We start from the raw sequence: 26,808 nt of genomic DNA, 5'->3' as shown, positions 1-26,808 counted from the left end.
GTCCTTGCAACAGTCGCTGTGTGAGGGTGGTGATGGCTTGTCTGGGCGCTTCCTCCTCATTGCTTTTCTCTGGGTCAGCCTGGCTCATCCGGTGCTTCACGCCAGGAGACCGCAGGACCACACTCCATTTTAGCAACATCCAAATTCCACACACTGTACATATGGACAGACTCAGCATTTGATAGGAATAAAGCTGGACAGCCTATCTTAAATAATCAGATGTTATGCGGTCTGTTATAATACTTTCTGTAATATATTAAATTTGTTTCCGATGCATGAGTAACATTGCCAGAATTTTGTGATTTGTTGCTCTCGGATAGAGTTCGGAAAATATAAAAAATGAAACGAAAGGCATTTCAAAGTATTAAAGCATAACGTATTTTAACTTTAAAGTACTTATGGATGACTTGAATAGTGTTTACTTCATTCTCGAATGAAAAGACTAAACCAAAAGGATGCCGATTAGGTTAACTGAATAGTGTTCGGCAACAATCTGTTTGGATTATATCGGAAACAGGCCACAGCCCATGGAGAGAGAAATGTAAACGTGCAAACCAGCATGGCATGAATTACCGTAATGATGCAAGGGTGCCAGAAATAACTCGAAAATTGTGAACATTACGTCACGTTTCAAAATGATATATTCGCTGACTTAAACTGTATGCTATTCACATTTTTTGCTACTCGGTTCGTTCAGACAACGTTGATTCTCAGCTAACTACAGGTACGGACATGAAAACATGTTACACATTTGCAGTAAAGAGAATGCTATTTAAAGAAAATATATAGGCTACTCCTTAAAAGAATCTCAGTAAGTAAACCTGATCTATGATTATGTGACAACAGGTGCAATTGCATTCCAGCACTCTTAGGAGTAAATAATGAGTGTGGCTGTAGGACTGAAGTTCACGTGAGCCTACGTGCTCTAAGTCCAACATGTAATGTCGATGGTGAAGAGGTGGGTATGTTCAGAATGTTAGTGCGCGTGTATTAGGAGAGTTGTTTTCCTGCTCAGTACGTGGCAGGGGAAGACATCAGAGAGCTTCTCGAAATTTTCGGAGAGGAATTTTGACTGCATCATAGACTATATATATCGAACTCACAGAAAATCTGCATTACTTGTTGTCGAGTCAAAGTTTTGCACGGTAAGAACATATACAATTGTTGTTTTGATAAGCCTGTAAATATTGTTGCATTCTAGCGAGTCATTTACGATATGTTGTAACATGTTTCTTACAAAAGTGTCAACAACTTTTTTAGCGAGGTTGCCCAACTAGTTAAGTCTCCATTAAGGAGGATATATGCTGATTAAACCTAATAAATACAGGCCATGTCCGAAAAGTTTATATTTTCACAGCCTTTAGACCAGAGCTTGTACAGGCTCAAAAATGATGGGTGATGTCGATACTGAAGAAGGCGGCATCATCACGCTGTGTCTATTCTCGCAAGGCTGTGTTAGGGCTCAGATACACATACGCGTCTTTTTTGAGGCAGAAACGCTTCAGTAACGCCTTGGCAAAGTGCGGCGGCCAAAACAGAAGCGGTGCGCTTCCCTGCCTTGCGCTGGAAAGTTGAGAATAGTTCAACTTTTAAGCGCACCTAAAAAACGCTTCAAAGACGCAACGCGTGGTGGAGAAGGGGCGCACGCTTTAAACGCGCCGTACCATAGGAATCAATGCATTTGCTCGCGTCCCGTTTTTACAAAAACGCTTATGTGTATCTGAGCCCTTAAGTTGTAGCCTACAATTTAGAGACATAAGCGCGTAATGACATTAAATGCAGCCTCCATGTAGGGTATGCCGATGTGAAAAAGCCTCTTACTCCTAATGAAATCTGTTGTGGGATGAAATAATACACTGTGGGCCTGATTTACTAATATGCGAGCGCTTCTTAATCTGCGTTCGCAAATTAACGCACGGTGTTTTTGCGCATTTTACTTGGTATTTATCAAGCCAGATCTGCGCTGGGCAAACTGTGCTTACTCCGCCCTTTAAAGAGCCTGATTTACTAAGATTGATTTGCGAACGCATCTTTGCCAGGCGCACATTAACGCACGGTGATTCCCCGCATTTTCCGTGATATTTATCAAGCCAGATACGCGCTGGGCAATCATTATTTAGCGCACCGTTAAAAGACTGGAGAACTTGCCAGCAAGTTACTGCCACCATGGAGATTCGAGGAAGAAAAAACTAAGGTTCAGCGAATAGATAGCGAATAGATAGCGAGATAGATATATTGGTTCACGTTCGCTCAATCACTGAACCTGATTCAATGGGTTATATTGTTGTTTTGCCCGCCATCATCTACAGCGAGATGTTTAAAAGAACACGATTATAAATAATATGCTATTGGTGGCATTAATGCATAAACTGTCTATTATAACAATATATATGTGTACATGGCGAGATTAATACGTTCTACAAGGGACATGGGTTCACTACAATATATCCCCACTGAAACAAATACATTTACCAAGTAGACAGGCCTCTCCAAAATCACCGTTGCTCAATCATGGATAAATGGCACTATTCCGAAAGATAAAACCAGTGGCGGCGCCAGGGGGGGGCTAGGGGGTGCTAGAGCACCCCCTAGATTGGCCATAGCACCCCCATAGCACCCCCAAGAAAATAATGGTTTATTTAGGCCTATTATTGTTATTTAATTTCATTCTGAGTTCTTAATAAAATGTATTGTGTGATAATAATATTTTAATCACAAAAGAAATTAACAGATTGAAATAAACAGATTGTTCACGTAGCACGACACAGACACGTTGCGCGTGAACGTGATTGTTCAATGAGTAGTAGGCTAAGTAACAGTTATTCTCGCGATCGGACAATTCTAAGTCAAGCGTTCACAAAATCACGAAAATGGATCGGTATTTGATCCGCAAATTTCCTCGAGTTGAATAAGATGTTCAAGAGGAAGAAAAAATGCAAGAGGTATTGGATTTTGATTCTGATGTAGAAGAAGAGGAACGTCCTGGTCCAAGTTAACCCTTCACCTCTACTGAGGGCGCTGCTAGCCATGCTGCTAGCACCCTGGGTGACTTAAGCGAACGCCCAGGATGGCCTGAAAAGACCAATATTACAAAGATGTTGTTGAAAGCTTGCGCTACACTGCTTGTCAGGGGATCTCACAGCGAGGCCACATTGAAGATGAGGATTCAGCAAACAGGGGTAATGTCCGCAAGTTGCTATCTGTAATTGGAAAATTTGATAAAACCGTTCAGAAAAAGTTAGATAACAACCCGTCAAATGCAAAGTATGTGCACCATGACGTGCAGAATGAGATCATCAATGTAATGGCAGAAATGATTAGGAAACAATTAAGGGATGTTTTAAGCATAGTTTTGTGTGCACTTTTTGATCTCTTATTATTGTGGTTTTGAGTGCCTACTGTTTGGTCTCATTCATGTTTTTATTGATTGTGACTTAAAATAATATACACTTTTTGAAAGCATTTCTGACTCTTTGCCTGTTTAAGTTAATTCTATCTGATATTCTAATCTGCCGTCTTTAGTTAGAAGTGTATTGAACTTGGTATGTTTAGTTTAATTTGTCGCACATGGTAGTGGTGACCTGTTAGTCATCTGGCGCAAACTTTAATCCACACACTGAAGTAAGTGAAGTATTTGGGATTACGTTATCTATAACATGCTGCATCCATTTTGACCGTCGGAGATGAACGCGGCTTTGTGCGCGTCCGTCAGAAGTAGCCTAATGATAATAATAATACGAACGATTTGAATGACGCTTTTTATGTACCCCAAAGACGCGTTTGAGATCAAACGTGTAAACATATGTGACGATATGGTGGGGAGGTGTTGTAGTAAAGAAAAATGAGACTCATATGCTATCACCCTAATTTCATAGCACCCTCAGTAAAACGCCGAGCACCCCCATAGCACCACCAGAAAAAAATCTCTGGCGCCGCCACTGGATAAAACTGTCATGGACAGACCACTTCCACGTAAGTAATGGTCATGTTGGCATCACATATGACCTGGACATTAATTGAATATGTGTGCTTTCTGTTTCGGTAAACGTGTTCGCGGATTGAAGGTGGGACTGTTTGCATGTGGGTGCGATCAATTTCTCCAATTACGTTCGGAAAGTTTAATTTCATATATATGAATATATGAATTATACGAGTTGAAACAAATATTTCTGTTCGCTGTCTCTGTCTATGTCTTTGCCTTGCTGCTGCCATATCAACGTTTTCAGACTCAGTGGAAATGCGCTTGGTTAAGACGTGCTTTTATGAGGCGGAGAATTAGCCTGCAAATCAGAGATGTGCGCTCGCCGGGCAGTTTAGTAAATACCACGCAGTTCATCATTAGGCGCACTCCTCCCATTAAATAGCGCTACACGCCTACGTTACCACCCACGTTTCCGAACCATCCCACCTGTTTGCAGGTACACACCCTCAAAGCGTTAATATGCGCTGCGCCAGCTTAGTAAATACCGTTTTTCGTTACGACCGCTATTTTACGCCAGAAAATGGGCGCAATCCTGTTAGTAAATCAGGCCCTGTGTGTAGTAAAACCGTCACCCAGTTCCTGGAATATCTAACGTTGCAGTTTTGTTGATTACGGCACTGTTAATTAACCCGGTTAATTGAATGGTCAGCTGTTATCGGCAAAGATTAGCCGAGGAACTGGCTGAACAATTTGGAGGGACAACAGTTTAAAAGTGTAATATTTTCATGATGGCAGACGTACCTTAGTTTGATATGCGCACTGTATGGAAGTTAGCTTTCAGTATATGGGATTTACTTTCAAGTCATGAGACCTTGCATATTATTGAAAGCTGCAGGCTAGGGCATAGGCTGTATGTATTTGTTGCCAGGTCTTTGGTCTGTGCAAATAATGTACGTGTTATGTGAACAGTTGGTGTAATTTGCTCTGGGAGAGGTGAATGCCATGTGGCAAACATCAAGTGAGGGCCATTGATTATACGTAGCTTTCCCCTCATTAGTAAATTACTGAAATATGCAGTAAGTAGGCCTACAGCATGAACATGATGTAAAGCTGTTAATACACTGTAACCGGTTGCAGGGTGGGCAGTGCAGTAACTGAGGAATCAGGTCACAACTGGCAGTAAAAAGAGGGTTTTTAATAAAGCTTGTCACTCAAAACAGGTACAACTCAGGGGTTTCCATAAACTCAGGCAAAGGATCCTTCAACACAACTTAAAAGTCCAAAACACAAAATGTTCTTGTTCCCTCTTCTTGCAGGGTTTTCCTAATAAACATAAACTTAAACTACTTTCCTTGTAGTCGGTTGCCAGTGGGTCAGTCCAGGCGGTTTCCGGCTTGGGGCTATCCTTCCCCCTTCCGGTTGTGGCCTAGTAAGCGCTTCACTAAGCGCTTCCATGCACGCTCCCAACGCACATCAGGTGCGCTCTGCTCTCTCTGGCTCTCTCCCACACAACAGGCTCCACCTGCCTTATCTGCTCCTGCAATTAAGCACCTACACCTGGGTGCCTGCTGCATTCTGGGGCCTGTAGTCATTGGACCGGCGGCCATCTTGTGGTGTAGCAGCCAGTCCTCCCGGGAAATGCCACACCCCACTATAAGCTGGCCCACCGTGATGCCACACATCCTTCTCCCCGAACCTGACGCCCTCGGCAGGATAAAATCAGTCCAAAAGGCATCACAGTGCGACAGGTCATATGCTTCTCCAATGCGCCATCCTGGCCTGTGAACGACAGAGACATTAAACAGATGGTGGATTAGAACCCATCTACTCACCCTGCTGTTTGTCTCTTTTTCACCCCGTTTCTTATTCTTCTCCTTTGGTGCACTGTCCTCTGGGTCATCTGCCTCGACCCCGTTGTGGTCTTCCCCCAACTCTTCTTTAGCAGGGGCTGCCTCGGCAGCAGACTGGGCTTGAGCTTCCTTGTTAGCTGGTGTGACTTCTTCTGAGTCATCAGAGTCCCCTTCACCTGCTTCGCTCTTATCAGGATTATCTTCATCCTCAAGCTCTTCCTTAGCATCTTCATCATCAACCTCTTTATCACCATCACCCACGTCTTCTTCATCACCGTCGTCTTCACCCTCGTCATCACCTTTGTCTTCATCATCTCCAACATCACCTTCTTCATCACTGACATCATGGTCCTCATAGACATCATCATCTTCGTTGACATCTAGGACCACCTGCGCTTTGAAGGCCTCTGCTGGACGCTTCCCTGTGGCGGTCAGCTCGGTAAACGCTCCAGCGCTGCGCATCTTGGCTAGCCTCTCCTCGGCTCTCGCACACAACTCACCAGACCAGGCGTTCTTCTTAGCAGCCTCCTGTAGGTCAGCTTCAGTTGGATTGTCCTTCAGCCGCATCTGCAGTAAGGCTCTACTGGTCTCAAGCTGGGCCACCTGGCTCTCCATCAGCATCCTCACCAGTTCCTCCATTTTCTGTTTGGTGCTCCTTTGCGTGCAGTATGTACTCCTGTATGTCCTCTTAAAAGTTGAGACAAACCTTCACGTCTTCTCTGCCACTCGTCCACACTTAAGCCCGTGTTGTCCCTGCCCGCATTCTCCACCATGTGTAACAGGTTGCAGGGTGGGCAGTGCAGTAACTGAGGAATCAGGTCACAACTGGCAGTAAAAAGAGGGTTTTTAATAAAGCTTGTCACTCAAAACAGGTACAACTCAGGGGTTTCCATAAACTCAGGCAAAGGATCCTTCAACACAACTTAAAAGTCCAAAACACAAAATGTTCTTGTTCCCTCTTCTTGCAGGGTTTTCCTAATAAACATAAACTTAAACTACTTTCCTTGTAGTCGGTTGCCAGTGGGTCAGTCCAGGCGGTTTCCGGCTTGGGGCTATCCTTCCCCCTTCCGGTTGTGGCCTAGTAAGCGCTTCACTAACGCCCGACTCACATTGTTGCGTTGATGCAACGGACGGTGGAGGAGGAGTTTGGCGCATAGGGTTCTGTTGATAACGGAGACGTTATAGTGAGATTGACAGGTCAACAAACCAATCACGTCATTAGTAAGCTTTTACCCTGTGAGTAGTAGCATGCTAACCCTAACCCATCATTAGACAGTGTGCTCAGACACCTCGCAAATCCTATGATACGTATTTCTCAGTTACAATAAAGGGGTTTTTACATTGTACAGTGTCTATTTCTCGGTAACTTTTAAAAAATCTAACCAAAAAAAAGTCAAACAACCAACTTGAACGTACAAATACGACCATCTACGGAGTTTGGCAGCCATGTTTTTTTTTTTGAGTTTGCCGCTCTGTAGACGTGAGCATATACGGGATATGATTGGCTAGTGCCTGTGCTGTCAGTTATGCATGAACGGCAATATGATTGGCTGACGCATGCATTGCCTGTCGAAAAGTTGAACCTTCTTCAACTCTTGTCGCGAGCAAAGCATGAAACGCAACGCACGCGAACCAAACGGAGCCACAATTCAGTTCGGCAAAGGATGACGTCACCCCATGCAAAGTGAATGGGGATGCGTTAACCCTGACGCATCAACGGCTTCCAACGCAACAATGTGAGTCGGGCGTAAGCGCTTCCATGCACGCTCCCAACGCACATCAGGTGCGCTCTGCTCTCTCTGGCTCTCTCCCACACAACAGGCTCCACCTGCCTTATCTGCTCCTGCAATTAAGCACCTACACCTGGGTGCCTGCTGCATTCTGGGGCCTGTAGTCATTGGACCGGCGGCCATCTTGTGGTGTAGCAGCCAGTCCTCCCGGGAAATGCCACACCCCACTATAAGCTGGCCCACCGTGATGCCACAACACCCATATACAACCCAGAGGCACTATGTTGTGGACTATGTTTCACGTTGAATTTCACACAGGTTCAGTAAGCCAAGGTCCTCCTCAGAAGGACACAAAAAACACACTTTTCAGTCCAGCTACATAATTTGTTCAGTCTCTCCACAACAGAGATTAAAATGGGGTTTTATTCTTGGTACAAGGTTCTTTTGAATGGAATACTTGGAAAGATATTCCCAGGAATATGCTTGGTAGACTCGTCCTGTGTCCTCTCTTGGATTACAATAAAGAGATAGATGAGAGCTCTCCGAACATGAAGCTGAGCTCTAAGAATATGGGAAGACTGCAGACAATTCCATATTCAGAATTTTGCAGACCGCGATCTTTGGGATTGATTTTCCACACTGTTATTTACATGACCTCACTGGATTTTATGTACTCAGATAGTGTAATCATTTCCTGAGATATTGACAGTGTTTACTGTTGTAATGTACACATGCTCACAAAGGTAATTGATTGAAATCGTATTTGTTTCGGGAGCTGGTTTGTTATCTGATACAGTAAGAATTGTATCTATGCCAGATGACACTGTGAAGTTATTGGACGAGACATGACTAGCATGGACTTAGAGAGTTTGAACAGCCGCAGGGTTCACATCAATCATCCTAAAACACCATCAATGAATAATTATATTAACACCATAATCTTAGTATGTTTACCAAACACAACTACCTCAACAGAACACGACACAGAGCACGGTCATAACAAGTAGATTTTTAAATTTGTGTTTTTTTTTTTTGCAGATGCATGTTTTACAGAAATATAGCAGATACATTTAGTTTTTTTGCCAGAATCTAAATGCTATTCTCAACATGATTAGGTGCAGAATATTGGTTGAATAGTAAAGTTTCAGTTTTCCATCAGTCTCTGGCCCTGCCGTCTCAACTTGTAGTCATGTGGACTCTGGATGCCCTAGTTTGTGCACAGCAGATGTGCTTTTTGGGAAGGAGACAGTTGTTCTTGGATATGCAGTTGATGTCTTGCCAAGTTCAATCAGATTCATTCTCTTGCCATGTTGTCTTCTTTTGCAAGATGTGTGTTAAAGACACGTGAGGGACCATCTTTTCATGCTTGAAGAAAAAAATTGATGGGTCAAAATGGGTTCATGGATTCTTTAAAACAAAGTTTTCCATATAATTCCTCTGTTTAAAGAACCCTTTGGGGGGTTGCATGGTTCCTTTAGAGCCCAAAAGTTTATAATATGAACTTGGTTCCTTATAGGGAAACAAGGCTGAGAACCACCAAATGGTTTACCATTTGTTATCTAATTGGAAATCCACAAGGCTGATTAAGAGGCAGTGAAACTGACAGGGAATGTGGCATAGGCTAATGGTTGAAAACCGTAAAACAAAGACATTTTTACCATCTGCAGGTGTAACCTCTGACACGTGTGTCTCTTAGTGTACATTTCCATGCCTCTAGGCAAAGTTGTTCATCTTAAAAGTCTGGTTGCTTGGTTGTTTTGAAGTTAGTGCTCAACTTTATCATGTCTTTTAACAGTCTAGCTATTGTAATATGTTAACAGTGATTTTGTAAATGTTCAAATTAGTGCCATGTAATCTGAAACATGGCAGCAATATTTACGTCTTTGAGGTCTTATCCATCTGAACACCTGTGCTATGCGTGTCATTTTGTCAAGTGTGGTTAATCCTTAATTAGCAGTAAGGAGAAGCTAGTGGGAGGTGAAAGTGAGGAGTGTGTTGGTAGGGTGAACTGAAGCAAGCTGTTAAGTATACAGACATTCACACAGACTCTGAAGTAAACAGTCATCTCACTGGAATGAGCTGGAACAGCTGCACTGCAGTCTTTTTACAGAGCCTGGCCTCTCTCTGACACCCTGCCTGTCCCACAGTAAACTGGCCATCCGAGCACAGCCCAGAATCGCTTCCATCTCCTACAGCCTCAGTAGTATCAGTAGGTGGGAAACACTTTAGCCTTAGATTGGTATTAGGATCATAAAGAAGAGGGTATAACCACGAGAGGTGTTATTTCTGTGATCTAGCAAGAACATCCAGGAGTCAGAAAGTGTTTTTTATGGCTTTCTTCACACTTTTGAGATAGTGCTTCACGATGCCTGGGTGAACACATGCTGTAATGCTCACACTGCTCAGGCCTCTGCTCCTGAGGAGCCACGTCTACTGAGTGGAGCACAGGCCTCCCTCGACAGGCGGATAGCTCTTCTTTAAGCCTGCAGGAGCGATGAGCAAGAGTCCCCCCCCCCCCCCCCCCCCCCCCCCCCAGACTGCCCCGCCCACACGTGTGCGTGCATACACACATGCACGCACAACGCTGGCCAGCTGTGTAAAGAGCTTCAGACTTAGTTCCATGGAACTATTTTCAGTAACACACAAAAAATAATGTCACTATTTGAACTGAAGGAGGATGTTAGTTTGAAATCAAGAGAAGAGAAATTTAGTTAATTATTTTTACACCTAATGTAGATGTTTGGGAATATGCTTAGTACCTGCAAATTCATTTTCACTGAATTTTCATGAGTCCTGAACACATTCCAGTTTGAGATTTCACGTCTAGTTAAAAACGCACCCTCTGACTCTCTGGCTAGCTGCAGCCTGTCACAGGAATGGTCAGCATCCACTGTGTTGGCTGTCCTACTTGTTTGGATTGCGGAGGAGGTAACACACTTGATTGAAATGATTCCTCTATCTCACTCTTCTCTTCTCTATCTGTCTCCATCTCTTTTCAGATACAGCTTGAGGACGATGGTGACGTGTCTAGTCAACGTGGCTTTCCTCCTGGCCTGTCTCTGTTGCACCATAGATGCTGAGGTCTTCACCTCCATAGGTAATCCTCCATCTGTCAAGCCAGGAGGGTTTCTTCATGCCATAATGACTTAAAAGTCTGATCCTCCACGTGTTTGTTTTACTTGACTTCTACTTCGATGGAATGACAACTGGTTCTTACTTGTTCTGTCTTGTTTTAACTCTTAGCAGTGAAAAAGAAAATAAACAACGGCAATGCTATTTCTATCATGAGATTCGGTTATCATTACCGGACAACCTAAGATTTGAAAGGAAGTTCTAACAATGGGCAGGTCAAATTTTAGTGACGCTAACCCTAAATCGCCTCAGTTTTTATGTTCCCAGACGCACAAAAACACACTCAAATGGTAAAAGTAGCTTGTTTTGAAAAAGAAACCACTTTTCTTTTTAAACTACTCATTCACAGTTGATGTAGTGGAAGCGTGATTGTATACAATCGCAAATCAGTAATGATGGGTAGAGGAAGAACATTGAATGAGAGAGATCCCCATGTTAGTCACAGTGGTTTGCAAAAGGCTTTCTGCGACAACATGCCACTCTGGAGTTTTAAAATGTTGTTTCTGTCCTATTTGAATTGTGTCTCTTAACACTTTCAGTGTAACCAAATAGCTTTCTGCAGATACACGGTGCACACCAGCCATTAGACTTGGCGCATGTTGTTGGAATATCTACAATCTTTCATCGGGTATTCCCCACCCTTTCCCCACAGGACAAATGACAGACCTAATCTTTACCGAGAGGGAGTTGGTGCAGTCTCTGAAGGAGTACATCAAAGCTGAGGAGTCCAAACTTGCAGCTGTCAAGAGGTAGGGAAACACTAAATTATCGAGGCCTCATTTAGACTTGACTGTGGATGTGAGGTCAGGTCATATAAGTAGAAAGAGTAGAATAAGACATAACCACCACTGTCTAGTTTGTTTGGCTACAGCCTCTCAATTGACAGGGTACCCAATAATGCCTATTACTTTGTCAATTCAATGGCATCAATTCAATGATTTTGAATATTGATCACAGATGTATCTCATGTCCATAACATATTGAATGGGCAAGAAATTATAAAATATTGAACAAATTGTTAAGACCCCCATAGTTCAGTTCTTTCATGTTTGACTCTATTTTGGGATTATGTTGGTCCATTCTACTTTGTGGCTTACGGTAGTGTATTAAGGCCAGTGCCCCCCAATGGTGTCTGACCAGCATCTAGAGACGCTTCCAGTTGTTCTTTTTGAAAGGGACACCCACTGGTAGCGTCTGACTTGTGTCAATGGCAGAGTTTAGCAACAAAAACTAACTAAAGCTACCCAGCTCAAATAGCAAGTAGTAGGTTATAAAATATATTACTTAATGGCATAATACATATCTATCTAGCCATTGTAAATTTTAATTACACTGAAATGCTTTATTTCTGTCCTTGTGATGCTTTAAACTATTGCTTAATAAAGTCTTCATAAAGTTTCCACCATTTTGACGGGATCACTGCTAATGAGTGTGCCAGACCATTAGGTGTATTCTAGAACGCTCCACCGAACATGGCTACAGTGTGCCTAATGAGGTCGGAGCTTTTTAGAATCCATATTTATTTAGCTCAAAATGAGTGAATGAAAGAGGTGAATGGATTAATGGATTCCCTGTGGTTTTAGCTGGGCGAGTAAACTGGATGCCCTGAGCCGAGCCTCCACTTCAGACCCAGAGGCCTACCTGGCCCACCCTGTCAACGCCTACAAGCTCATGAAGAGGCTGAACACTGAGTGGTCTGTCTTGGAGAACCTGGTGCTTCAGGACCCCTCTGATGGTAAAGTTCAATTGATTGATCGATTGGAAAGCCAGATGTGTGGTCAGTTCTAGTGGTGTATTTTCATTGTCATAACTGTTTTACTTTTGTAAACTCTGCTATGGTCGCAATGTTTATATGCTTTGCGTGTGTGTTTATCTTTAGACAAATATTTAAAGATTATCTCCCTAAATATTAACATCTCTTTCTCTCTCTTTCTCTCTTCCTCTCCTCTTATGCCGTCCAGGCTTCATCTCCAATATGTCAGTGCACAGGCAGTATTTCCCTGATGAAGAGGATGAGAAGGGTGCGGCCAAAGCTCTCATGCGCCTACAGGACACGTACAAACTGGACTCAGAGAGCTTCTCCAAAGGCAAACTGCCCGGTGAGCATGAGTCATTGTCAGGATGACACGCAAACAGCCGGCGTACAGCCAATGTATCATGATATAATCTTTCCCATTCACAATGCCCCCTCTTCCGTGTGCTCTCCTGATCTCTCACAAAACATTCCCCTGAAGCCCTTTTAGATTGATGGTAAAGGCTCTGTGTGATGCACATGGCTCCTTTCTCTCTCTCTCTATCTCTATCTCTCGCTCTCTTTCTTGCTCTCTGCATGACTGACTGTCTTAAAAACAGGTTTTGCTGCAGGATTTTGTTGTTTTTGATTCTTGAGTGGTCCTTCAGAGATGTTCCCCATCTTAGAACAGGTGATAGGTAGGCCTGTCCCACCAGAACAGTCACGCACGGTTCAACACCATGCTCAGAATTATATGTGAGAATCTGTATTGAGAGAGTCTGTGGTCATGTGGACATCATGTTACATGTCCTTCTGAAGTGTTTGTGTGTGGAAGGAATCGTCTGTGGGAGTTCAGGCATAGCTGATGTGCTCTCTGCCATTCGCAGGCGACCAGTACAACACCTACCTGACGGTGGATGACTGCTACGACATGGGGAAGATGGCGTACAATGAGGCGGACTACTACCATGCCGTGCTGTGGATGCAGCAGGCCCTCAGGCAGTTAGACGCCGGCGAAGAGGCCGTAGTGGCCAAGACCGACATCCTGGACTACCTCAGCTACTCTGTCTACCAGATGGGGGACCTGCCCCGAGCCATCGAGCTCACCCGCCGCTTGGTAGCCCTGGGTAAGTCTCTGTACTTATCTACTTGTCGGGCAACATGTAGCTTTTGTTGTGAAAACAAATTAAAACTGTTTGGGAAAACTTACAATGATGTCGTTGGAAAGGCGTTATAAACGAGATAACGTTGCACTAGTGGTGTGCACCCTGTTTGTCTGCTATGGCATGTCTGATTTCACTAGTGGTGTGCACCCTGTTGTCTTCTATTGCGTGTGTATTTCACCAGTGGTGTCTTCTATGATATGTGTGTATTTCACTAGTTGTGTCTTCTATTGCATGTGTGTATTTCACTAGTGGTGTTTTCTACGGCATGTGTGTATTTCACTAGTGGTGTTCACAATGTTTGTCTTGTATGGCATGTGTGTATATCTGGCTCTGAGTGAGGCTGAGAAACACTTTAAATGCTCTGAAACTGGGGATATTGCAAAACATTCTCTTTAAACTGTTCCTTCAGAATGACATCATTATAGTTGTGCTAGGAAGATTTCCGTCTGTAATGACTGTAATGACTACTACACAAACAGACTAGATCAGTCATGTGGCATACACTGCTCTGAACTGAGAGCTCACTGAAGCAAGAGGCCGTAGCTGAGTTCACTAACATCCTGCGTCTGGCCTGTGTTAAACGCACTGACCAGTACCAGTCTTTCAGATGAACGGTGTGCTTCTCTAGCCTGGGTTAAACGCACTGACCAGTACCAGTCTTTCAGATGAACAGTACGCTTCTCTAGCCTGGGTTAAACGCACTGAACAGTACCAGTCTTTCAGATGAACGGTACGCTTCTTTGGCCTGGGTTAAACGCACTGACCAGTACCAGTCTTTCAGATGAACAGTACGCTTCTCTAGCCTGGGTTAAACGCACTGAACAGTACCAGTCTTTCAGATGAACGGTACGCTTCTTTGGCCTGGGTTAAGCGCACTGACCAGTACCAGTCTTTTAGATGAACGGGTGCTTCTCTGGCCTGTGTTGTGTGCCTGTGACTGACCGCTCTCTCCGTTTCTCTGTCAGTGGTAGGATGTTGTCATTTCTTGTTGGCTGTGTGCTGTTTCCTGGTGGTTTCTCATGTAATTAAAGGCTGTAAATGATGTGGTGTGGCCAAGGCTAGGCTGGCTCTGAGCCCCTGACCAATGCCCAGTGTTTGTCATAACAACCAGACACGGACACATTTAGTCTGTCTTTGAGTTTTAATATAGTCAAGGCTCTTTTGGTTCGTCGGGGGTGGAATGACCTATCTAGTGTTCTAGATAGTTCTAGCAACAGCCTTGGAACGTTGAAAATGTGCATTTGTTTGAGGCATACTTTATAAATGTAATCATTGTAATATTTATTTTATAAATTATTATTATTATTGTAATAGTTTAACTTTAATATGATACTTAATGTGGATGGACTGTGTGAAGGACTAAATGTAATTTTCTCTCATTTTCTAATTGTATCTAATAAGGTGTTTTGGACAAAAGTGTCTGTTTAATACCTTACTTATATTATGAACTATAACTGTAGTGTAATAGTCTTTTCTCTATAGCGCAGCATTGAAGGAATCTCACAGTAAGCATACTGAGCCTTGTGCTTCTGGATGGGCTCTGGAAATGTAATCAGTAGGGCAGAATTTTGATTGCTTTAGCAGACTTCAGACTCACTCTTCAGTGAACCGTTAGGAAAAGGTATCTAGGCTCACATATGACTATCCCTGATGTTGTATGCACTTTTCACAGCAAAAAACATTGGAGGTGAAGATTGATGAAAAAGTTTAAAGTGTGCTTTTAGTGTTGCTCTAGTCACTGGAATGGTCCTCTCTGTGCACTGACAGACCCCGGCCACCAGAGGGCAGGAGGGAACCTGCGTTACTTTGAGAAGCTGCTGACCAAGGAGCTGCTGGAGACAGTGAACACATCCCAGGAGCCGGCCAGCGAAGAGCCCATCCAGCTGGGCACCTACGAGCGCCCGCGCGACTACCTGCCCGAGAGGGAGACCTATGAGGCCCTGTGCAGGGGAGAGGGAGTCAAAATGGTGAGACGAGGGGGAGTGTCCAGAACCTTCTATTGATTTGTGTAATAACAGTTTACGCAATACACATACACCTTTTTCTCCCCTTAACCCTCAGACGGTGAGGAGGCGCAGCCGTCTTTTCTGCCGCTACCATGACGGGAAAAGGAACCCTCGGCTGCTGCTGAAGCCCATGCTGGAGGAGGATGAGTGGGACAGCCCCCACATTGTACGCTACCTCAACGCTCTCTCTGACCAGGAGATCCAGAAGATCAAGGAGATTGCTAAGCCCAGGGTGAGAGCCACATGCATACTCCATTTAGTCTGGATTGTAAGCAGGGGACATTTTTGTTTAATACAGTGAAATGAACGTTGATTATTGTGTAAAGAAACAAACTAGTTTTCGTATTTTTTGTGTTCTCAACCTCTTTTTATTTTTTGTGGTTCTCAACAGCTGGCAAGAGCCACCGTAAGAGACCCAAAAACCGGAGTTTTGACAACCGCAGGTTACCGGGTATCAAAAAGGTGAGGGAAAGCTTTAATTTTGAAGATGATTGTGTTTGACTTCTTGTTTGTATGTTTGTTTGTTTGTTTCCCTTTATGAACACTTTGATATTGTAAGCATTCAGCTGTATGATGTATGCCTCAGTTGCACCACTAGGTGGTGCCAAACTCCCAAAAACTTGCAGTACTTTCCTGAATTATGCCCTGGTTGTAGAGCTTACTTTATAAACCACACTTTATAAGAGCAGACAACACCAGCATAAGAGCTTTGAGTGACCTTTGAGTGAGCTTTTTGAAGTTGACTGTGAGAGAGGGGATAGAATGAGTCCCAGACAGTCATGGAGAAGAGCTCACAGAACTAGTCCATCTATGATATGTGTCTCATCCTCAGCGCTTGGCTGGAGGGAGAAGAGGACGAGGTCATTGAGCGTGTCAATCAGAGAATAGAAGACATCACTGGGCTCACAGTGAAGACTGCAGAACTGCTTCAGGTAACACACCACATAGTCTCACATATTTATGCCTGCCTTTTGTTCTGCCTTTAGCTCAGTCTCACATTATATTGTTGTTGTAGTAGTGTATATGTGCGTGTGTGTGTGTTTGTGTGTGCGTGTGTGAGTGTGTGTGTGTGTGTGTGTGTGTGTGTGTGTGTGTGTGTGTGTGTGTGTGTGTGTCTGTGTGTGTGTGTCTGTGTGTGTGTGTGTGTGTGTGTGTGTGTGCGTGTGTGTGTGTGAAAGAGAGTGTGTGTATGTTTGTGTGTGTGTGTGTGTGTGTGTGTGTGTGTGTGTATTTGTGTGAGTGCGGCCTATGTTTACTTGTTTCTTTGAGTGGACTCTAACATGCTATGTTTTTGGGCAGGTGGCTAACTATGGCGTGGGAGGTCAGTACGAGCCCCACTTTGACTTCTCACGGGTAAGTGGTCCTGACCTCAACAAGGCTTCTAAACTCACTCTGCCTCTCAGCTCATGGAGACAGGACTCAGCATTTCCTTCAGTGGCAGTTGCCATAGACTACATGATAGAAAGGCCCTGCCTGAATACAGTCATTTCACTATGTGTAAAAGACAAAAGAAAACTATAGACCTAATGGTTACATTGTTTTAATGTATTTAATTGTTTTACAAATAGATTCAATATTTGTTATGAAGCATTGTGTTAGGGAATATTACTGGTCAGGGCTAGTCTTTCATCATTTTGACAGTACTGGTTGTCTTGACTGTGTTTGTTGGTCATACATAGAGATGTAGTATAACACTGCTTTTGTCATATACAGTATAAAGATGTAGCATAACACACTGCTTTGGTATTATATAAAGATGTATCATTACACATTGCTTTGGTCATATATAGAGATTTAGCATAACCCACTGCTTTGTCCCTACAGAACCATCATGTCCATAAGCATTATAACAACATACCCCAGATTAACATCCCTATTGCTAATATGGGAGAGGTGTCATATTTGTAATTGTACCAGTCTGTGTTTGCCACCTTTACTGGCTGTGACTATACACTCTGCCAATATAGATCATAGTGTACATACATAGAGCATCTTGTTCTACTGCTTTTTATACGGCTCCTCAGAATGTTGCAAACATTTCCATTGAATTAAATGGGCCATCCCAACCTAATGAGGTCCGGTATTTCTTGACTATGACCGCTGCAAAAAATGAATGAGCGCTGCCAATGGCAACTGGTTTTGTGCAAGTACTCCACTCACTTTTTATCAAGTAATACATTGCTATGCAAAACCTGAAACTTTAAAGTTCTATTTGCATAAACAACAATTTTTTCTCCTGACTTTTTTGAAAGAACAGCTGTTCTATGTGGTTTATATTGACCATTTATTTGACCTTTAGGGGTTAGGGGTCACACCCTCACCATCTTGCTGCTGGTGAAAGAGTCCCACTCCTACCACCTTCACATTGATCAATAACTTCATCACATTCAGTGAATCATGTTTACATCAGCCTTTCAAATAGCAACCCGAATGGTAGTTGACCATGGAACAGATCTGGACAGAATTTGAGCCCAAACTGTCCGACGGTCAGCTGCTTTCTGGGTCCAGTACTCTCTGTTAAGGATTGAGTCCTGCAGTTCTACAGTGCATTGTCCATTTCAAAGTCACCAACATTTATGTATTTTGACAGCCTCCTTTTGACAGAAACCTCAATGTTGATGGAAATAGACTTGCCACCTATCTGAACTACGTAAGTACCCGTGTGTGTCGTCACACGCGCGCCTCAATGAGAAGCCTTCACCCTCTGTCTCCCCTCTCAAATTTTATCTTCATAGAAAGATGAGCCTGATGCATTCAAAACATTAGGCACTGGAAATCGTGTGGCTACATTTTTAAATTATGTAAGTATTGATGGAACTGGAATTATTGTTATTATTATAGGTAAAGATGTACTGCTCTGTATCTACAACTCACTCTGATTGTGTACTAGGTCTGTCTCTCACTGAGATCCAATGCAAATGACATGTGACCCTCCCCTCCCCCTCTTCCTGCTAGAGGCCTTGTGTCCTTGCATCATCCCCCTATAGGTGAACCTCTGACTGTAACCCCCACCCCCCTTCTCTCACCTAAAAGGGTGTTGCCCTCCCCCTCTCCCTTTGTACTGTAACCTGAATTGTATAAATGCCATTGCATACTGCTACCAGGTTAGACCGTTCTTGAACCAACAGCGAGAGGGGTCTCCATGCTGAAATACAAACCAACTGAAACTGACTCTGCCTCCGGTCCATTCTTCAACTTTAGCGTGCTTATTAATATTCTATTAGTATGAGTATGAGTATGAGGTATTTCAGTCTTGGCGGTGAACAGTGCAACCCTCAGCATAACTGTTTAGAATCAAATGATGTTGACATAGTAACTCATACCCAGCAAGCAAGCCTCCACCGGCCCCATGCAGGCAGGCTGTGGGCACTGTGGGCTAGGGCCAGCCCACACCAATCCTTCACAGGCCCGGTGTGGGCACTGTGGGCTAGGGCCAGCCCACACCAGTCCTACACAGGCCCGGTGTGGGCTTGCCCAAGCGGGGCCTGCAGCTTTGGGTTCACTGCGGGCTGTCACCGGATAGCCCAACAAAGTCTAAGCTGCCCAGAAAACCCATGCTGGGCCTGTGCGGGCTGCCACATATGGCCCCCCTTAGGGCTGGCACAAGGGCCCTTTGAGGGCTGCCCACGCAGGCCCTTTGAGGGCTACCCACGCAGGCCCTTTGAGGGCTGCCCACGCAGGCCCTTTGAGGGCCACCCACGCAGGCCCTTTGAGGGCTACCCACGCAGGCCCTTTGAGGGCTGCCCACGCAGGGCCCTTTGAGGGTTGCCCACTTTGAGGGCTACCCACGCAGGCCCTTTGAGGGCTACCCACGCAGGCCCTTTGAGGGCTGCCCACGCAGGGCCCTTTGAGGGCTGCCCACGCAGGCCCTTTGAGGGCTACCCACGCAGGCCCTTTGAGGGCTGCCCACGCAGGCCCTTTGAGGGTTGCCCACTTTGAGGGCTGCCCACGCAGGCCCTTTGAGGGCTGCCCACGCAGGCCCTTTGAGGGCTACCCACGCAGGCCCTTTGAGGGCTGCCCACGCAGGGCCCTTTGAGGGCTGCCTAAACAGGACCCCTGAGCTTTTGCTCATTGGCAAAATGCTGGCCCCTCAGTGATGGCCCTGCGTGGGCAGCCCTAACATAGCCCATAGGAGCCCTCACTAGGCCCACACAGAGCCTGCACTCATTTTTTGCTCATTTATTTATTGAATTTATTTATATATGATAGTAAAAAATAGAAAGAAGTGTTTGTTCTGCAAATCTAAATGGATGCAGTTACAGCATAACTAACATCTGTATAGTCAGAAATGTACAATAGCCAAAAGGAATTCAAATTAAAGACTTTATTAATACAAGTGTGTGTGTATGTGTGTTTGTATACAGAAAAGCTCTATAAAATGAATTATTATTATTATTATTATTATTGAGCTTTGTCAAACCAAACTCCGAGGTAGAAAACGTATAACTTTTGAGTTTGGGTGGACAAAGCTCACGTGGACTACTGGTAAGGGTGTTGGGCTGGAAAGCGTAAGGTCATCGGTTCAATCCCCAAGCGGCAGGAAAAATGTGCTTCACTTCACTGTGTGCTGTGTGTGTCACTACCTTGGATGGGTAAAATGCAGAAATCAAATTCAGAGTGTGTGAGTCTCTACCCTGGATAGGTAAAATGCAGAGATCAAATTCAGAGTGTGTGTGTGTCACTACCTTGGATGGGTAAAATGCAGAGATCAAATTCAGAGTGTGTGTGTGCCATTATCTCTGCCAGTTTTTTACTTTCACTTTTATGTTTTACTATTATATATAAATATATTCAATAAATAAATGAGCCAAAAATGAGTGCAGGCTCTGTGTGGGCCTAATGAGGGCTCCTGTGGGCTATGTTAGGGCTGCCCATGCAGGGCCAGCACTGAGGGGCCAGCACTTGGCCAATGAACAAAAGCTCAGGGGCCCTGCGTGGGCCTTATGAGGGCTCCTGTGGGCTGTGTTAGGGCTGCCCACGCAGGGCCAGCAATGAGGGGCCGGCACTTTGCCAATGAGCAAAAGCTCAGGGGCCCGGCATGGGCAGCCCTCAAAGGGCCCTTGTGCCAGCCCTAAGGGGGCCCGTATAGGGCCTGTGGAGGCTTGCTTGCTGGGTATGGCTTGATACACAAACTCCCTTTCAATACTGGACTTCAGTTGATTGACATGCCCGCTGCAACTTAGCCATAACACAAACATAGTTGCAGTGTGGAGTCCACTCTAACTAACAGAAGGACTCTATTTCGAAAGGGTATGGGCTGGGGAGGAGTAATACTGGTGAACCCATTTTCCAGTGCACACTCCTGTTCTGTGGCAGTCAATTTTGAGTACATATTGTGGAGAGTCGTGTAGCGACACGGTCAAAGTAAAGCCTGTGAATTATGCAGGGGAAACAGGATAGCTCTAAACCCACGCAAACCTTAAAGATAATGCACTAGGACACTAAAGATGGATGTAAATATCCATACTTTTTTCCCAGAATACACATCTGTACCCCTGCACATTTTGCCAAGCTAATTTTTAAGAATAGAAATGTAATTCCATTGCATTTCGAGATTCAAATGTTATAATTTGTGTAAAAGAAGGTATAGTATGCTTACTCTGGCTGCCCTGCTGCGGCATATAGCCTCTCTCTCATCTCATTCTCCCTCCCATTCTCTCTCCTCTCATTCTCTCCCTCCCATTCTTCTCCCATTTCCGTTGGCTTTATGTGAATGTTGCTGATTATGTTTCAGAATGATGCATGTCTTGCACCCTAAAGTCCTTCTTAGAGCCATTAAGGCAGAGGTGATTGTACGGGATCACACTGTAGGTGTTGAAAGTCTCAGTGATGGGGTGTTAGTGTTAGTGCTGCTGTTCACTGGTCCTTGTCTCGCTCTGTGTCAGATGAGCGATGTGAAGGCGGGAGGAGCCACGGTGTTCCCTGACTTCGGAGCATCCATCCGGCCCCGGAAGGTGAGACTTCTATCTCATTTGGCTTCCTCCCTTCTTCCCTGAGTGGGCTTACAGCTTACAGTGTTTCTTGGGTAGTCATTGCCACTGCTGTTGCATTCAAATGCAAAACATACCCATTTATGGCCAGATTCCCATTTAGAATAGGCTTGCGGTTAATCACTTGGGGGTGCTGTCAGTCACTCTGTTAAATGACTAAATTCTTTTCTGTTTCTCAAGTAAGATGCAGGCTTATTCATCACAGGTTGTGATGGGTGTATCGGCTTGTCTGTGTATTATTTTTTTTAGATATATTTAAATGTAGACACATGTTAGTCATGCGTCACTTATGGTGAAATGACAATGAAATTAAGGGCTGGAATATAAAGACAAATTTAGGAAATTAAAAATAAAGTTATTTGCATTCATTAGGGGCAGGAATCTCTTGGCACCTCACGATTCGATTTGATTCTGATTCAGAGGTCAACTATTCGATTCTGAACCGATTATCGATTCTTACAGTTTTTTTCTATCGTTTTAGGCAATTTACCTAAACCATGTTCACATTCCCTAAACACTTCACACATTGAGCATACCAGTAGACCATGTGAACCAAACTGTGGTTACTTGCCCCTATGCTTAGATACAAATGCTGGCAATGACGCCTTCTTCCAAATTTCATGGATACCTGCCCCAGTCAATGTTCACTACCGGCAAAATGCTGTGGAACTACAGCATATTTTACCAATGTTTAGATACTCTGTTCAAAATAGTTAACTTTCTGTTCAAAACCTAACTTATCAGTAATTTAGATCACTGTAGATGGAAAGATGCTGCATTTGGACAAACAAATGAAGTTATATGTTTGAATAAGAAAAAATATTTAGTTTTTTGTTTACAGCATTTATTTTATTTTACAGTAATTACTGTATTTAGATTTTTTTCCCCCCTGTGCACCATAGTTCTTGGTGAATTGGCATGGAATTACTTTTTTTTAGGTAAAAGCAACACTACATACAATGATCTGTACAAAAAACAGAGGATACCTGGCTGTCATTCCAGCTAAAGACCTACCCAGGTGTTTTTCAATTTGTGCCTCGTTGCCACATACAATAGGGGCCATCTTTGGCATTTGCTTTGGCCTTATTTACGTAGTTGGTATAGGAAAATGGATGCAGCAAGAGCAAGAGGCAGAGGCAGAGGAAGAGGTGGAGGTGGAGGTGGAGGTGGAGGTGGAGGTGACCAAATCTCCAAAAAGTAAAGCACAGTGAAAAAAACTGTTGTGTTTGTGATTTGTTTCTGGATCATATATTACGTACTTACTGTATGTAATTTGCAATACAGAAACTGAAAATTGTTATTCTCAGTTTCTCATAAAACACTTACAGTATTTACTGTATTTACAATTACAGTACAATTTACCACACTCAATTGTGACATCTTTTGTGGGAGGTAAACCGACATATGAACACTGTCAGCAGATACTTGGCTTGGATTGTCATACTGTAATATTACAAACTTTATTACTGTAGTCCAAAGAAGTGTTTGTCTGTGTTTTTTCTCTTTTTTTCAATGCAACACTACAGGAAATCTATGCCAAACTGGAGGACACAGCAACATTTTATATATGCAATTGGCAATGCTTCAAGATGTTAGTGTTTTTTAGGTCATAGTGTTCTGAGAGGAAACATGTGTTAAGTTATGGCAGCATTGTTTGTGGTGTGGTTGTTGTAGTGCATTTTGCACCAAAGGTTAACAGATATGCAGAGGTGTGTGTCTCTAAAGCTCACTGTGTTAAGTGATAGGGAAAAGTGACTATAGTATGGGAACATGACCGAAAACGATAGGAAAAAACTGTAACCGATTATCGATTATCAATTATCAATTCTAAACCGATAAAAAGATTATCGATGCATCTTGATTTTTAAAACATTTGCTACTCAGAGTCTCAAATCACTTCCTACTTTGTGTTTGATGATTAAAGAAAATCAACAGATGAATTTTTTTTTTTAATAAAAAAATCGATTTTGAAATTTTCTGAATCGAGACAGAATCATTCTAGAAAGAATCAAGAGAAATCGAAGAATAGATTTTTTTCCCCCACCCCTAGTATTCATGTCCCTGACTGCTTTGAAAACAGTAATAAAGGATGCCAGGTGACTTTTGACTGGTCAACATGTAAGTGTGTGATCTGGTGGACACTGACCATGCCGTGATGCTGAGAGGTCAGTGACTGTGCTGTCTGACTCCCACTGACCTCACACCTGTCTGTGATTCTCTGACTCCCACTGACCTCACTCCTGTCTGATTCTCTGACTCCCACTGACCTCACTCCTGTCTGTGATTCTCTGGCTCCCACTGACCTCACTCCTGTCTGTGATTCTCACTGCTGTCCGTGATTCTCTGACTCCCACTGACCTCACTCCTGTCTGTGATTCTCTGGCTCCCACTGACCTCACTCCTGTCTGTAATTCTCACTGCTGTCTGTGATTCTCTGACTCCCACTTACCTCACTGCTGTCTGTGATTCTCTGACTCCCACTGACCTCACTCCTGTCTGTGATTCTCTGACTCCCACTGACCTCATCCTGTCTGTGATTCTCTGGCTCCCACTGACCTCACTCCTGTCTGTAATTCTCACTGCTGTCTGTGATTCTCTGACTCCCACTTACCTCACTGCTGTCTGTGATTCTCTGGCTCCCACTGACCTCACTCCTGTCTGTGATTCTCACTGCTGTCTGTGATTCTCTGACTCCCACTTACCTCACTGCTGTCTGTGATTCTCTGACTCCCACTTACCTCACTGCTGTCTGTGATTCTCTGGCTCCCACTGACCTCACTCCTGTCTGATTCTCTGACTCCCACTGACCTCACTCCTGTCTGTGATTCTCTGGCTCCCACTGACCTCACTCCTGTCTGTGATTCTCACTGCTGTCTGTGATTCTCTGACTCCCACTTACCTCACTGCTGTCTGTGATTCTCTGACTCCCACTTACCTCACTCCTGTCTGTGATTCTCTGACTCCCACTGACCTCACTCATGTCTGATTCTCTGACTCCCACTGACCTCACTCCTGTCTGTGATTCTCTGGCTCCCACTGACCTCACTCCTGTCTGTAATTCTCACTGCTGTCTGTGATTCTCTGGCTCCCACTGACCTCACTCCTGTCTGTAATTCTCACTGCTGTCTGTGATTCTCTGACTCCCACTGACCTCACTCCTGTCTGTGATTCTCTGACTCCCACTGACCTCACTCCTGTCTGTAATTCTCACTGCTGTCTGTGATTCTCTGGCTCCCACTGACCTCACTCCTGTCTGTAATTCTCACTGCTGTCTGTGATTCTCTGACTCCCACTGACCTCACTCCTGTCTGTGATTCTCTGACTCCCACTGACCTCACTCCTGTCTGTGATTCTCACTCCTGTCTGGCTCCAACTGACCTCACTCCTGTCTGGCTCCAACTGACATCACTCCTGTATGACTCCCACTGACTTCACTCCTGTCTGTGATTCTCTGCAGGGGACCGCAGTGTTTTGGTACAACCTGCTCCCCAGTGGTGAAGGAGACTACAGGACCAGACATGCAGCCTGCCCTGTTCTAGTGGGGAGCAAGTGGGGTAAGAGCTTCATTTGTATGTGTGCCTATCTGGGGTCGTGTGCGCGTGCGTGCATGCATGTGTGCGTGTGTGTGTCTATCTAGGTTTGTGTGTGTGTCTATCTAGGTTTGAGTGTGTGCCTATTTGGGTTTGTGTGTTTGTGTGTGCCTATTTGGGTTTGTGTGTTTGTACCTATATGGGTTTGTGTGTGTGCCTATTTGGGTTTGTGTGTGTGACTATCTGGGTTTGTGTGTTTGTGTGTGTGCCTATTTGGGTTTGTGTGTGTGTGTGACTATCTGTGTTTGGATTGTGGGTGTTGAGAAATTGGTCAATTGAAAACGTTGTTGTGGTGGTGCCTGATTTACACTTCATGCACAAAGGTACTTAAATGTCACTTATGCTGACTATCTCCAGAGGTGCATTTAGTAAATGCCCAGTAAATGTCCAATGCGCCATGCCTAACACACATTTCCAGTGTACCTTCTCTTAGGTTCAAGCACAGTAACGTTTTTTTTTTGTGTAAACCTATGTGGTTTTAACCCATCCACAACCCGGACCTGAACTCTCATCATTTTCTGTCCACAGTGTCGAACAAATGGATACATGAGAGGGGGCAGGAGTTCAGAAGACCATGTGGCCTATCAGAGGGCGACTGAGCCCAGATCTACATGCACACACACACACACACACACACACACACACACACCCACACACACACACACAACCAGACACATGCACACACACACTTTTCACGTTAAATGCCTGAACTGTTACTGTTATTAATAAATGTGCCATGTCTCCCTTGCTAGTTTCTAGTGTGGGATACAGAAAGAGCAGACCAGAGCAGACCGAGAGAGTGTCCTATGTTCCCCTTTAGCCCAGTAATAATAGTCATAATAAAATAGTCCTAGGTAGTTATAATAGTCATAGGTAGTATTAATAGTCATAGGTAGTATTAATAGTCATAGGTAGTAATACAAGTCATAGGTAGTAATACAAGTCATAGGTAGTATTAATAGTCATAAGTAGTATTAATAGTCATAGGTAGTATTGATAGTCATAGGTAGTAATGATAGTCATAGGTAGTAATAATTGTCATAGGTAGTATTAATAGTCATAGGTAGTAATGATAGTCATAGGTAGTAACTGACTAGAGGGGATGAGGGCCAGATCCACCACATGTGAGCTGAACGTGTTGGCTGGTCTGGGTGCTGTTGCTGTTTCTGTGAACACATGAAGTCGAATGAATGAAAACGTGTGTATTGATGGTGAAAACTCAACTCCACATGTGTGTATTGATGGTGGGATCACTGAAGGCATCTGGAAACAAGGGACTTTTTCTTAAAATCTTTTATCAATTGTTTTTGTATTTCTTTAAAAAAAAGCTTTATATTCAGTCTTGTACGCTATTCCTACCTACATACGGAACTTGTTGCATTTATCGAACAATGAATCGACCCATGTCAAGTGTTTTATTTATACATGCATAAATTATTCCACTGTCCATTTGTGCTTGTGGAGGAAAGTGGCAGTGCACACAATAAACAGTGCTGGCTTGTTTTCAAACATGTCTCAAGTGTCTTTTTCATATTCATTCCCATCTCAACGTGATCTTTTTCATATTAATTCCCATCTCACCGTGATCTTTTTGATATTCATTCCCATCTCAACGTGATCTTTTTCATATTAATTCCCATCTCACCGTGATCTTTTTGATATTCATTCCCATCTCAACGTGATCTTTTTG

The 26,808-nt window shown here is 43.9% G+C and overlaps 1 protein-coding gene across 1 annotated transcript; it reads left to right on the top strand.

The window, feature by feature from the left end:
* The first annotated feature begins 1,022 nt into the window (after window positions 1–1,022).
* On the top strand, window positions 1,023–26,631 carry LOC308365533 (prolyl 4-hydroxylase subunit alpha-2-like). Its single transcript, XM_080839000.1, has 15 exons — window positions 1,023–1,145; window positions 10,502–10,599; window positions 11,287–11,383; window positions 12,218–12,369; window positions 12,596–12,733; window positions 13,254–13,493; window positions 15,300–15,499; window positions 15,594–15,770; window positions 15,930–16,000; window positions 16,371–16,470; window positions 16,838–16,891; window positions 18,274–18,339; window positions 21,424–21,492; window positions 24,986–25,082; window positions 25,647–26,631. Exons 2-15 carry the CDS (start codon window positions 10,518–10,520, stop codon window positions 25,715–25,717), a joined length of 1,614 nt encoding a protein of 537 aa, XP_080695126.1. The 5' UTR covers window positions 1,023–1,145; window positions 10,502–10,517; the 3' UTR covers window positions 25,718–26,631.
* The last annotated feature ends 177 nt before the right edge of the window (window positions 26,632–26,808 follow it).

The sequence above is a fragment of the Sprattus sprattus genome (assembly GCF_963457725.1).
Source record: "Sprattus sprattus genome assembly, chromosome: 1".
Taxonomy (NCBI): Eukaryota; Metazoa; Chordata; class Actinopteri; order Clupeiformes; family Clupeidae; genus Sprattus; species Sprattus sprattus.
Note: the sequence above shows the minus strand (reverse complement) of the source record. Positions and strands in the feature narration are given on the sequence as shown.

What these genes read in the sequence shown, in the direction of transcription:
- LOC308365533 (XM_080839000.1), top strand. Translation starts at nt 10,518, where the DNA reads ATGGTGACGTGTCTAGTCAACGTGGCTTTCCTCCTGGCCTGTCTCTGT. An exon ending in GCTTCAGGACCCCTCTGATG is followed by an intron (nt 12,370 to 12,595) that starts GTAAAGTTCAAT and finishes TATGCCGTCCAG; the next exon opens with GCTTCATCTCCAATATGTCA. An exon ending in CTCCAAAGGCAAACTGCCCG is followed by an intron (nt 12,734 to 13,253) that starts GTGAGCATGAGT and finishes TGCCATTCGCAG; the next exon opens with GCGACCAGTACAACACCTAC.